Here is a 12477-nt window from a genome sequence, read left to right on the forward strand (position 1 = left end):
TGCCTAAGCCGCTCAAAGTGGTTCAAGGCGTCGCCAACAAACTTATGGCATGGCATGCGGGATTTGACATCCCACAGCTGCACGTGAGCAACAAGGGATGCCATAGTAGTGGGCACTGGGTTGATTCTGGTCAGCTTAAGCTCCTTTGCTTGGACTGACATCACACATCACGAAGGTTGTACTTGACCTCCATAAAACTCCGCATTATGCATCTTCAGAAGCAGCAACCTCAAGTTTACACTCTGCTCACCAAAGAGCAAATAGAACCAGTCGCGGTTGATCTCCTCCGGCTTCTGCGGCTGGGAGCTGCGAGACAGGTGCAGAAACGAGGCTCCTCCGCGCAGTCCCCCAGTGCCGAGGCCATCTGGTGGGGCCTCCTGGTGCAAGCCGCCTTCAAAGCCACCGCCTTGTGTCAGCCACAGAGATGCGGCATGAAGAATGGGTGGCCATGCGTCTTGGTAGTGCGGCCTTGCAGACTCCACCGTGTCGGACGTGTAGAAGGCGCCGCCGTCGTGAGGCAGTTGGCTCGAAAACTCTGCAAAGGTATGAAAAATGTTGCTTCTCATGCTGGAGGGAGAAAGAAAGAAGGCCGAGTGCGACCGCAGATTGAGGCGTGAAAAATTTCAATTTGTCTCGTAGCCACACATCAGAAATAACCATGAGATAGCTAAAAACAACAATATTGGTTAGCATCAATTGTGCTTCTACATTTGTGTGCTTTTTGCTGTTACTGTCTCTATCACAATGAGATCCCAGAATTCATGCCTTTTTTTTTTTTCCTCCTTAAAAACACTGCGCAAGTCATACATAGAATTTAGCACTAGAAAACAAACTGCCCGTAATCAGCTCACAGCTTGACCAGTAATAGCACAGCACACCAGCTAAAATAGAGCAGTTAGCAACAATTATGCATTTACTAAAGCCAGCGTTTTCTGATTATATAGCGCTAACCATGTTTAAGCCGCACACTCAACGAAAACTTTTCTTAACATACTAAGTTAATAAAAAAAAATGAAAATTGTGACAATCGTAGACTTTGACCTCTTCTTTCTATATATGTTTGTTAGTTTTCAGATAGCTCGATGCTTTCCTGTCCTAAATGCATCGCGTAAGTGAAAAACATTGCATTCTTGCACAGTAGCTGGACATGGCAGTACCCATGACAGAGTAGCGAAAAATGTTTTTTTTTTTTTTTCTTATCTCTAATACTCCACTGTGTACAACTAAGCACAGCGATTGTCATTCCTTTTAGGATGCACCATTTTCAGACACTTCTATATCTGCTGCAACATTTTCAGTGGCTACTGCCTGAATGCTTAAAAATTTTGAGTCTTAAAAATATCACCGATTGCATGAAAACCTACGCAGTAGCATTCTACCCACTTCAAAGATTATACATGCCAAAGATGGTCCATATTAAAATAGGCGTGCGAAGTGGCGCGTACAAAAGCCATGTTTGGCCCAAAATAAGAAGTCTGAGAATAATGCAACTGAAATTTATAAAAGGTCCTGTGAAAGAGCTCAACACTAGTGATGAGAATACCTTTTCTTATTACTTTCTGACAGTGCGATGTGTTAGAGCTGGCACTGGGAGTAAAAGCACAGGCCTACCAACCTGCACAACTGTGATTACAAGCAACGCCATGATTTCACACATCACGCACTTGAAGATGGACAAAGTATTACTGTTCTTTATCAAGCAAATATCATTAATTAAACAATTACCTACAACTGTGGTTTTCGAATTCACTCTGCCGAAGCCCCGTGTTTCTCGGAGCACTAAGCATTTAACTCCTGCGTGCCTCAACCCTTACCTTTCCCTTAATTACCAGCTTTGCTCTGGAACTAAACATACAGTAACTGGTTACAGCTGTCTGTCTCACTCCACAGTTGGTTATGATACCTGAAGTAAGGCATGTTTAAGGCGCCATTCCCGCTTTTTGGGTTTTGTCTGCATGTATGGGGTAAGGGACACAAGACAAGATGTATAAAAGCCACTGATGCTCCTGAAGGTTAACTCTTTCTTTATCATGGCGTTGGGCTTTAACAGCTGGCATCCATGGCTTTGAAGTTCTAATTCAGTGGCACACTGGCGCTGTTATGTTATGGACTTGCTGCGCATTTGATTATTACATATCCTCCCCCTGCTATGATACCTACGGTATATAAATGCAGGAATTTTTCTCAAGGTGTAAAATTTATATCAAGTTTCAAATAGCGCAAGAAAACAAATTCAAGCTTATTTTATAGGGTTACACAAACAAGCCATAAACTATTGTCTAAGCTCATTTTGATAGGCTTGAGGATCGTAGTTTACCTGCAGGTAACGACAGCAAGGCATGATCCTTGAGAGCAGCCAGCCAGTAGCGGCTCAGGCAGAGAAGCTCCGGAGCAACCAGCTTGAGAAGCGACTCTCTGCCTCCCATGTCATCTTCGTTGGCCTCAGACTCTTCTTGGTCACTGGAATCCCCACCGGCTCGCTTGGGTGGCGACTTTTCGTGCTCTTTCTCCATGGCCACTATGTACACCTGTCACAAAACCGAAAAATTCATATTCTAGCCAGCTCTCTGACAAGGCCACTATTCTATAAGGGCAGCCAAACCAAAGCCAGAAACACAAAAACGAAGAGATGTCTGCCACTGCTTTTCACAACTGACTGCACAAAATGGAAGAGGATGCAAAAAAGGAAAAATAAATAGCTAGCCCCGTCATAAGCAAATAAAGAAGAGTGACGATGCAAACCAGAGACAACGATGCAGAGGAGAACACAATATGTGACAGAATGAATGCACTTAGTAGCAGGTAGCAAGAGAAGAATGAGGATGAACAAAGGCAGAATTGGACGTAGTGAAACTGGCTTCGTTTCTTGTACAGAGAGCAAATGCTCTGTCTTCTTTTTATCCTTGTTTTCAGAGCATACTGATGCTCTGGTTTCTTAAGTTATTGACATACAAACCCAGTAACACGTAGTATGTGCTGCCAAGTCCTTAGTGTTCCTATTCATTTTTGATTCCAATAATATGCTTCCTTTCACGTGCAAAAATGCTCTGTGGAGTTTAAGCTACTATGCCCCTTGACTGACTCTTCTTCTCACCTCTGCCCATGCCTTGAGGATGGCCAATTTCTCGAGGGTTGAAGCACTCTCGTTGTAGAGCAGTGAGTTGGCCCCCTTCTGCAACTTGGTCAGCGAAGATACAAGCAGCTGGTGGACACGCCGCAGATCATTCAGGTCGCGAGCCACACCGCTGCCAATCCATGCACTGCACACCTGCACATGAGGGGAGAAGAAATATTTTTGTACCAAAACCTACTCTAGGCCTATAAGGTGCATCACCGAGAAAGACTTCCAGACTAATTTTCACCATAACAAGGCATTCCTTAATGTGCATTAGAAACTCGGTAAATGTGGGCAATTATGCGCTTTATGCCGTCAAAGTTTACCCGCTGCAGCCAGGAAACAAACCAGCCATCTCGAGCAGAACTGAGGCCCATTCTGCTGCACAGCTGCTGGAAATGTTACAAAACCCATTTTCTCTGACAGAGCTCAGAACTCATATTGCACTGCAGTTAGTGTAAATTGAAGCTTGGGCGACATCAGTTTCATACAAAACGCACAGTATCCTTGCCAATTTTCTTGAGCACCTACTAAAAGAAGGACAAATAGTGCCATTAACATTTCAATACGGAGGAGTAACCGATGCAAAATGTGCGCCACACAGACGAGCCACACATAAATGTCACGGAACAGCTCTTCCACATACCTGACAGGCCATGGCAGTGACATGCGATGGCGTCTCCGGTGAGAAAGCAGGGCGCAACGCTGCCCCCACCTTTTTCCACGAAGAAGTGAAAGAAAGAAAAGTAACAGGAATGGATCAAGCCACTATTCGGTAACAGCAAAGAAGCGACGCTATGCATCACGTCCCAAGCGGGCAAGCATAGACAACTTACCTGTGCCTGGTACTGCTCCAAAATGACGTGACCAGGGAACTCTGGCTCAGGCACTTGCGAGAACTTGTCGATGATGAGCTTTGGGAGTGACAAAAACAAGTTTGCATAAAGCTTTCTGGGGTCTGCACAAGTAAAGCTCTTCTGCCATTTTGAAAGACAATACTAACAGAACTCCTAGAGAGGGGGCTGCTCATGACTAAGTATGAAAACAAACTTTTCCGAGGAGCGCTAGACTGGATTCATACATTCGCCCTTGAGATTGCTAAATACCTTTTTGCAGGCCATAAACACAAGAAATAAACACCCTCAAACAGACTAAGAAATGTGCTCTAAACATAACACACTTTACTCCAGAACAAAAAGCAAGTTTTTGCAGCTAACGCATTAGTATATATGGCAACTTGCGAGAGGAGAAATCTAACCCAAAATTTGCCTATATGTACTATGAATGCAGTTTCCCTGCTAACTTTTAGCAAGGAATAAACTTACCCCAAATGATGCAAAATTCATTAATTTGGTGTTATTGAGGTACACAACATCAAAAACACGAAGCAGCACTGGATCCCCAGAACATTTTTAAGATATAATTTTTTTAATAATTTTTGTTGCTTTAAGGACTCAGGTTCACTTTTAGCTAAAAAACAATACAGCATGCGCATTATAAAGTAAAAGTGAAAAGGAATCAAGAATAATGGCTGATGCTTTGAGGCATGAACAGGACAATGCCAGGGTTCTAAACCTGCTCACAACACTGGCTGGCAGGTACACCCACCTCCAATGTTTTCAACCCTTCCAAGCGCAAGGGATCACTATCTGAAGTGGCTGCCATGAATGCCATGCGAACCAAGTCGGAGAGATGCAACACCAGGAAGTCCTCTGCAAGCAAGCAAGTCAATGGTGCAGCACTCATCACAAGACTGCAGCTACACACAATGCAATTTCTCAGTGAAACTTTTTGCCTGAGGTTGTGTTCTTTTCTTTTCTTTCTTTCTTTCTTTTTTTTTTTTTTGTTATGTTTGCTTAATTCAACAACCCGGTTAATTCGAACATTTTTCACAGTCCCACTGACTTCGAATTTGTAAGGTTTCACTGTATTCAAAACAGAGTGATCCAAATCTCATATAAGGGATCCGAACTAACATTGCCTACCAGTATCTGGTTGCTTTTCTTTCACAGGCCACTATGTTGCCGGTCTATTGGTTGGCAGAGCTGGACCATTTGTTGGAGCATCTGCCTTCGTATGCGAGATAGTGATAGTGGCCCACCCTTTGTAATGCGTCGCCACTATAGCTCCAATAAGGTAAAGATGTGGCCAAAACAGAAACGGGAAATCTTCACTTCAGTTGCAACACAGCAGTACTGCATGCAGCCACCAAAGTTCCCAAATGTCTTTTAGTGGTATTGACCATATCCGCTGATTCTTAAGACTGCTGCCAAGCCTGATCAAAAAACGTGTTAGTCATAGCACTTGGCCTTGTGCCAATAGAGAAAGATCATCCTCCTCATCATTCCAAGCAGCCATACGTAGTTGTATGAAACTAATTCAAAGGGAATTTTACAGATATATACCTACAGATATGCAAATATTCAACACTGAAGTATGAAACACACTAGCAAAGGGGAGGAGGCTCACGTTTTGGGTTGAGTGAGCGCTCTTCCCGGGCCAGAGTGAGGTCAAAGTGTGCCTTGTGGCCCTCGCAGAGGGTGATGATCTTGTGCAGGGACTCAGCGGCAAACACCTTGGTCGGCCACCGGGGCCCCACTGCTGGGTGTGAGATAGGCTCTTCTCCGGCCTTGATGGCCTCTTCGTCGTCATCAAACTCGTCCGCGTTCTCAGCATCTCCTTCCTTTTCGGGCACAGAAGCCACAGTAGATGCCAACGTGTCTGCAACAATGTTTTTGAAACACTGAGCACAACCACCGGAAGAGGCATTTTTTGCCTTTCCCACAAAAGCATTAAGGCAAAGCTGGTTTGTGGTGAAAAGCATGCAAGATAACGCCCATTCAATCCTTTTACTTAAGCCTGAAGCCCACTTTTAATAAACTCCTGATAGAGCAACGACACAGAGCGATAACAGATATGCACATTGCAAATATAAAAAAAGTTTGCATGCAGTGGCCACTTTCCAATGGTATGATCAAAATTTCCAAAGCTCTCCACTACAGCGTCCCCTCAGAGCCCAACTCGCCTTGGGACATTATACCCCATAAACCGTAAACCATAAACCAAAGAAAGACTTGCACTTCGCAAGCTTTAACATGGTGGTGCAGTGGTTAAGGTGTTTGACTGCTGTGCCCAAGGGTACAGTATCGATCCAGCGACCTCTTTTCAATGGAGGCGAAAAGCAAGGCACCTATGTGCTGTGCGATGTCAGAGCACTATGACGGCTCTCAAAGCATGAGTTGCTTTGGGGTGTTAAATGCCATAAACCAAAACCAATAAGGACCTATTGGCCAACCTTATAGCCTCTTCAATTTTATGCTAGGGCCCATAAAAAAAAAAAGGCACAGTACAACTGAACTCACCACCCTGGGTGACAACAGACAATGTTTGGGCTAATAGTTAGTACATCTGAAATGACCCTTTCATTGTATGAAATAAACAGAAGGGAATGGCATGAAAGATGATGACATAGCTTTAAGTGCGTCATTATGTCTCTTGAGCTATCCCTTCGTATTTCGCGCAGTGCATGTACGGACACACCTTGATCAAACACAAATAATATGAATTGACAATTGTTGCTAAATACTTTAACCAACAGATGAAATCCTTATGTCATATTAAACTGTTGAACACCAAGCAGTGCTTGTTTGGAAGGCAAGTGGGAAGCTTTGCCTCACTACACAAGTAACATAGTGATAGTAGCGTGGCAAGCATTCACACTACAGTTTGAGCTTTATCGCCTTGCCAGCAGTGCGACGAATGATACAGCTCTTTTTTATTTTATTTTTTTGTTCGGTCAGCACATGTTCGCCCGTCTCGTATCAATAGTGCCTCAAAATCGGCAGCATTAGCGAGCTTTAGAATACTGTCACCCAGTCAGTCTTACTACACAAGTGACTGATAGTGGTATGGCAAGCATCCACGCTACAGTTTGCGCTTTATCGCACCTTTGCCAGTAGTGCAATGAATGATATAGCCGTTTTTTTTTTAATTTTTTTTCGGTCAGCACATGTTCGTCTGTCTCGTATCGATAGTGCCTCAGAATCGGCAGCATTAGCGAGTTTTAGAATAGGGTCACCCAGTCAGTCACAGGGATAGGGAAATAGCAGGGAGCCAGTTTGCGTGCATCTCCACCCAGCCACACCCTGTGGCCTTTCATCACAGCATACTGCACAGATAGGGTTCCTCTATACTAAAATTCACTATATTCAGTTATAGCCTTCCAGTAGCCATTCTGTGCTCTCACTGGCCATTATGGATGTGGTTAAAACAGAGGCAGCTTTCATTCCAATGTCTTAATTTTCACACAACACTACTGTGACGAAGGGAACTGGCCTTTTGCTGCACAGCACATGCTGGAAGTGCTGTGCAGAGAAACCCCCCTGGCATTGGACCCTCAGTTTTTCGATGCTTCCAGAATCGCTGCGAGAGGGTTGAAAACAACAGAAGAGCTATGGAAAGAGTGCGTCCCAGCTTTTGTCATTCCAGTAACTAAACTTTACGTCTCCTGCGCGAGTTTTTGGCGAAATTCTATCCTACCAATTTTGCTACGATTTTTTACCTGCTCAATATAACACAGTGTGACTGTATCGTTTCAGTTGTGGATGAATTAGTAAGAGACAGCTTGTGTCTGGGAGAATAGAAAATAAGTCAAAAGACAAAAGAGGGTTGAATGGGGCAACATCCTTTACTGATGTTCTAAAATAGCCCCCCCCCCCCCCTGCATTAGTTAAACAGTGTTCCACTAGTATCACGGACCAACTTTTGAAATGCAATAAACAAACCAGCTTATCTTGAAATGCTATTAACATGCTATTAACATGCCATTAATACACTGATATATTACAAATTATTATTTATACTACATATAAACTGGGCAACTGACCTGTGACTAACATACCCACTGATTTATGTCATTGCACATTCTACTGGCTAACTAACTGTGCCTCACTAACCTTTTTACCAATTCCAAATGGCATCAGCTGACTCATTCAGTGAACAGTTAATGATTAATTGTAATCAGCCACTGACTGATCATTGACTGATTGCAAGAGAGGTACTGACCACCTGGACTTGGAGTATCATAAACTAAATGACTGGTTAAACTGCGATGACTAACCTAAAAATAATAATAATAATAATAATAATAATTAGTTCAGAATAAAGGAAAGGTGCAGTATCTGTCACACTTGTCCTGTGGACACCTAAACCACACTGCAAGGGATGGGAGAATGGTGGGAGTGAAAGTAGAAAGAGAGAAAGGGGTGACGTAGTGGAGGACTTTGGAGTAATTTTGACCACTTTGTGCACTGACATCGCGCCACTTTGTTTCGCCTCCATCAAAACGCAGCCAGATTTTAAAGTGACACAAGGTGAACGAAATACAATTGCGACTGACGGACTTGATTCCAAATTGATTCCAAAGTGCTGCTGATCGACCGACTGGTGACTGCCGACAACAGTACACGACAGGAGGGAGGTGCCCACCTGCGGCCGTCAGGACGTCCTTGCAGAGGCCCAGCCACTGCCCAAGGCTGTCGTCCAGCATGGCCTGCAGCATGCTGGTTAATGAGTCGTGCAAGTGCGAGACCAGCCGCGGGTCTGTCTCCCGGTCGAGCAGCGCAAACAGCACACCCGGCAGCCCCACTTCCCACGGCAGGGGCGCACCTTCGCTGGCCCAGCGTTGCTGCTGCTGCTGCTTCTGCTGGTTGGAGCCTCCTTTGCCTGCAAGCAGATTGACATGCCTGACCACAAAGAACAGGCACTGCTGTCCCACACAGTGTGCACTATTCTTGCTCAGAGAGCGTAAAGGACACAACTCCAACACATAATGATGAGACTTTTAATCATGCTCTCGGACAATCTGTGGCCCAGCTATAACATACTCCCAGACCAAATACAGTAGAATCTCGGTGATACGAATCTCATCGGGGTTGCGTTAAAATTCGTATCATTCGTATCATCCGAAAATCGGTATCATTGAAACGAACAAAAATTAGTATGCAGAAGCATGGCAAAGGCATTCATGCAGATCTGTTTACGGCTGAAGAAATTTATTTATGGCTGCATGGCCACAGCTCGCCATGAAAGACGGTTACGAAGCCAGCTATATGCGGGCCACGCACTGCCCCAAACTTCTAGCGGAGTGTAAATTGCGAGGGGAGATCACGGTGTCGGCAATGTACGTTTGTTTTTCCTGTTGAGATTAAGCAAAATAATGCAGCAAAAGTAAACAGACAGTAACACAATAAATTCTTTCAAATAGACAAAGGTTTGCCGTTCCTCCGGCTGTACTAACTTTCAGCGAGGCACGTGCAGCTTCCCGATGATGGACACGAACACAATATATCGCAGTTCTATGATTACAAAAAAGTGACCTCCCACAGCCCGTAAAACCGCAATGCTTACCACCACCCGAGCCGAGGGCAGCATTTTCCTTGGCCCAAGAGCTGGCATGCTCGCAGACTTCCCGGGCCTCCCTTTGGGACAGCTGCCTCAGGCAGGCCACAGCTGCCCGTCTCAGCAGCAGGTGAGGACAGTTGAGGGCGCTCTGGGAGAAGGCAGGGAAGCTACATTACGCACACTGTAAGGGCTTAATGACTAGCCGACAGAGCCATCTGTAATTTCTATGTACTTGCCCTCATATCTTCCATAAACAGTAATGTTTGCTATGTTAAACTGCGAGAAAACAGAGGAAAAACAACAATACAACATTTTGTTCATAAGAACGGCCACTGGCACTTTCAATTTTCCAACTAAATGAATGCACCTTGAACTGAAAACAAACACAACTGCGTAAAATATGTTACTATGAAAAAAGCCAGAAAAGGGCATGCTGGTTGTTTATTTTAGGAAAATTGTAAGAGCTTCATTACTGTACTGATCTCTCTGCTCTATTGTCTCTTGGACAGAATCTAAATTTTACAACCACTGTGGATGTAATCAAAAATGAACATATTGCTACAAACACAAATACAGCGAAGTGGACAATGGCATGGGGCAGAGCACTGGTGCCAGGCCCATTAGCCATTAAAAAATTCTAGGGGGAACTTTGGACCACTAAAGTGCAATGAGGCAAAAGCCTTTATTGCGTGGTGGTTCAGCCCTCCACTACAGCACCTCTTTTTCTATTTCTTCTTTCGCCCCAACCTTCCTCCCTTCCTTTACGGTGTGGTTCAGGGGTCCACGGAAAGGTGTAACAGATATGTGCCTTTTCTTTCCTGTGAACCAATTTGAAATGCCGCTAATTTCTGCTTTACTGCTTCTGTTTCTGTACGCTACGTGCTGTAGTGTTTGAGGAAGCGGCAAAAGAAAGGCGCAGCACGAAAGCCTGGACGAAAGTTCTTCACTGACAGCTTTAAAGGTAAACAGCGGCGGCGATCTCCATGGCAACCGCCTTGGCATGACGCTAGACAAGGAGAACTATGATACATTTCTTGCGTGCCCAGCGTAGCTAAGTCAGGACGAATGACAGCTATAGTGTAAAGGACAGAATCGTGACCGACAGTATGAGCAGTTAAAGGCTTTCACCTTAAAACATATCTTATCATCATGTGGTCCTGTTTCTATCATGTCGTTGTGTTACATAGCTTGCCACCATGTAACAATGTAACAATATTTTTGGGCGGGCAATCAGACATGCCATATTGAAAGGAAGTGGTACAAGTTCAATTATATGTAAGTTATTTACTATGCACTAGTCTCAGTAAATAGGCACTTTTTCATTTTTTCCGCTACAAATACAAAACAGTGTTGTGACAGCCAGGAATTAAACCCACGAACTCACAATGCACAATGCAGGTTTACATATATTAACCCTCACAATAGTTCACCACCATTATCACCCTAGCTACCTCTACTGCAGAACAGAAACGTCACCCTTATCTCTCAAGTCAACCTGTGCCATCTGTGGCTACGTTGTCCCCCGTGATCTCATGCACCGGCATGACTTTTTGCTACCGCCTGATATGTTTGGTTTCTCTTGGAGAATCACAATGAGTGCCTCAGTGTAAAACACCGGCTCCCGTGCAGCACACACACATACTCACGCAGAGCACAGGAACCAGGGACGACAGGTTGACGTGGCGTGGTGCAAACATGTGCAGCTGCTGCAGGCAGGAAATGGCCTCAGTCTGCACCAGGGCATCACCATGGTCCTGCATGATGCTGCAGGCGACCAGCAGTGATGACCGGGCTGTGCTGATGGAGTTGGTGTTGCCTGCACAGGGCACAGCAAGGAAGAGCTCAGCGCTGAAAATTATGAAATTATGAAATAATTATGAAAAACAAAGTTCCATAATTATACAATTTCAAAGTAAGACAGGGCCACCAATCAAGGCTGCCAAGCTTGGCCTTTTTTCGCCAAGTCCAAAATGGTACTGCCACAGTACTTTGGTACTGTGAAGAGAGCCTCAGCATAATAAAGTTAAAAGTTATTTTAATGCAGAATCATTTAAAACATTCTTATTTTCTTACTATAGATGATGAGGAATGGAAATAAGCTACTCACAATGCTCTAAAGAAACAAATAAGTAAAAGCAATGAGTTATTCACCAGACCAAAGTGCTGCTAATTACTATATTTCATCAGAGGCATATTAAAAACACCTTCCTTTAAGCAGAACACTAACGTCAGCTACAGTCTTTAAGAATTGGTGATCGTCAGAGGATGCAAGAAGCTTGGCCATGTGGATCGAAGAAATAAAATAAAATAAAAAATGAATGTCAGAAGGCTCCTCATATTGTAGCATTCAATTCTTATATTGTACTGATGAACAATACAGTGGGTCATTAATTCGCTGCTGATGGAACAGCTAGCCCCATCAGACCGCAACTTAAAGGCAAAGTGGAGGTGTGTTAATGATAGCAACCATACCTTAAGGATGTAAAGGATGTGACTAAGTCAGAACTGAAAAATTTGGAATGGACTTCTACATGCAAAATCTCGCCCAAAATCTCGCCCATGCTAAAACGGGGCTCAGCACCAGGACGCAGCACATGAGACTGTGACAGTGGACATACCCTGCAGTTCGGGCCCAATGGTTGTGATGACGGCCGAAAGGCACTTTCCAATGCACTGATGCACATCGACATGAGTGGGTGGCATACTGAGGAGCAGCTTGAGGGCCAGCGAAAGAGTGGGCTCCACGTAGCTTCGAAACATGGGCCCTCCAGAGTCCGCAATGAGGCCCAGGGCATGCAAGGCCCACACCTGCACACGTGCGACACCTCAGAAAAGTGCACTTTTTCACAACCAGTAGGTAATCACAGTAGAATGTAGGGCCCTCATGGCCGAAAGTGACATATGGGCTATGAGAGAGGGTTTATGAAGGGCTCTGGATTAATTTAGACCACTTGGTGTTC

General features: G+C 44.5%; 1 protein-coding gene across 3 annotated transcripts in view; it reads right to left on the reverse strand.

Moving 5' to 3' along the window:
* The window catches only part of LOC146175887 (HEAT repeat-containing protein 5B), a 54912-nt gene that overhangs the window by 12160 nt on the left and 30275 nt on the right, over positions 1 to 12477 (reverse strand). For all 3 annotated transcript variants that reach the window (XM_084582252.1, XM_084582253.1, XM_084582251.1), the window contains 11 exons: positions 12136 to 12325; positions 11164 to 11333; positions 9524 to 9665; positions 8603 to 8839; positions 5585 to 5836; positions 4724 to 4827; positions 3952 to 4029; positions 3762 to 3830; positions 3095 to 3268; positions 2318 to 2528; positions 251 to 535 (listed from right to left, as the gene is read on the reverse strand). In XM_084582252.1, coding sequence (XP_084438378.1) covers positions 251 to 535; positions 2318 to 2528; positions 3095 to 3268; positions 3762 to 3830; positions 3952 to 4029; positions 4724 to 4827; positions 5585 to 5836; positions 8603 to 8839; positions 9524 to 9665; positions 11164 to 11333; positions 12136 to 12325 — 1912 coding nt within the window. The remainder of the gene's footprint in view (positions 1 to 250; positions 536 to 2317; positions 2529 to 3094; positions 3269 to 3761; positions 3831 to 3951; positions 4030 to 4723; positions 4828 to 5584; positions 5837 to 8602; positions 8840 to 9523; positions 9666 to 11163; positions 11334 to 12135; positions 12326 to 12477) is intronic.

Source organism: Amblyomma maculatum, chromosome 10 (genome assembly GCF_055883805.1).
Source record: "Amblyomma maculatum isolate TAMU_Amacu chromosome 10, ASM5588380v1, whole genome shotgun sequence".
Lineage (NCBI taxonomy): Eukaryota > Metazoa > Arthropoda > Arachnida > Ixodida > Ixodidae > Amblyomma > Amblyomma maculatum.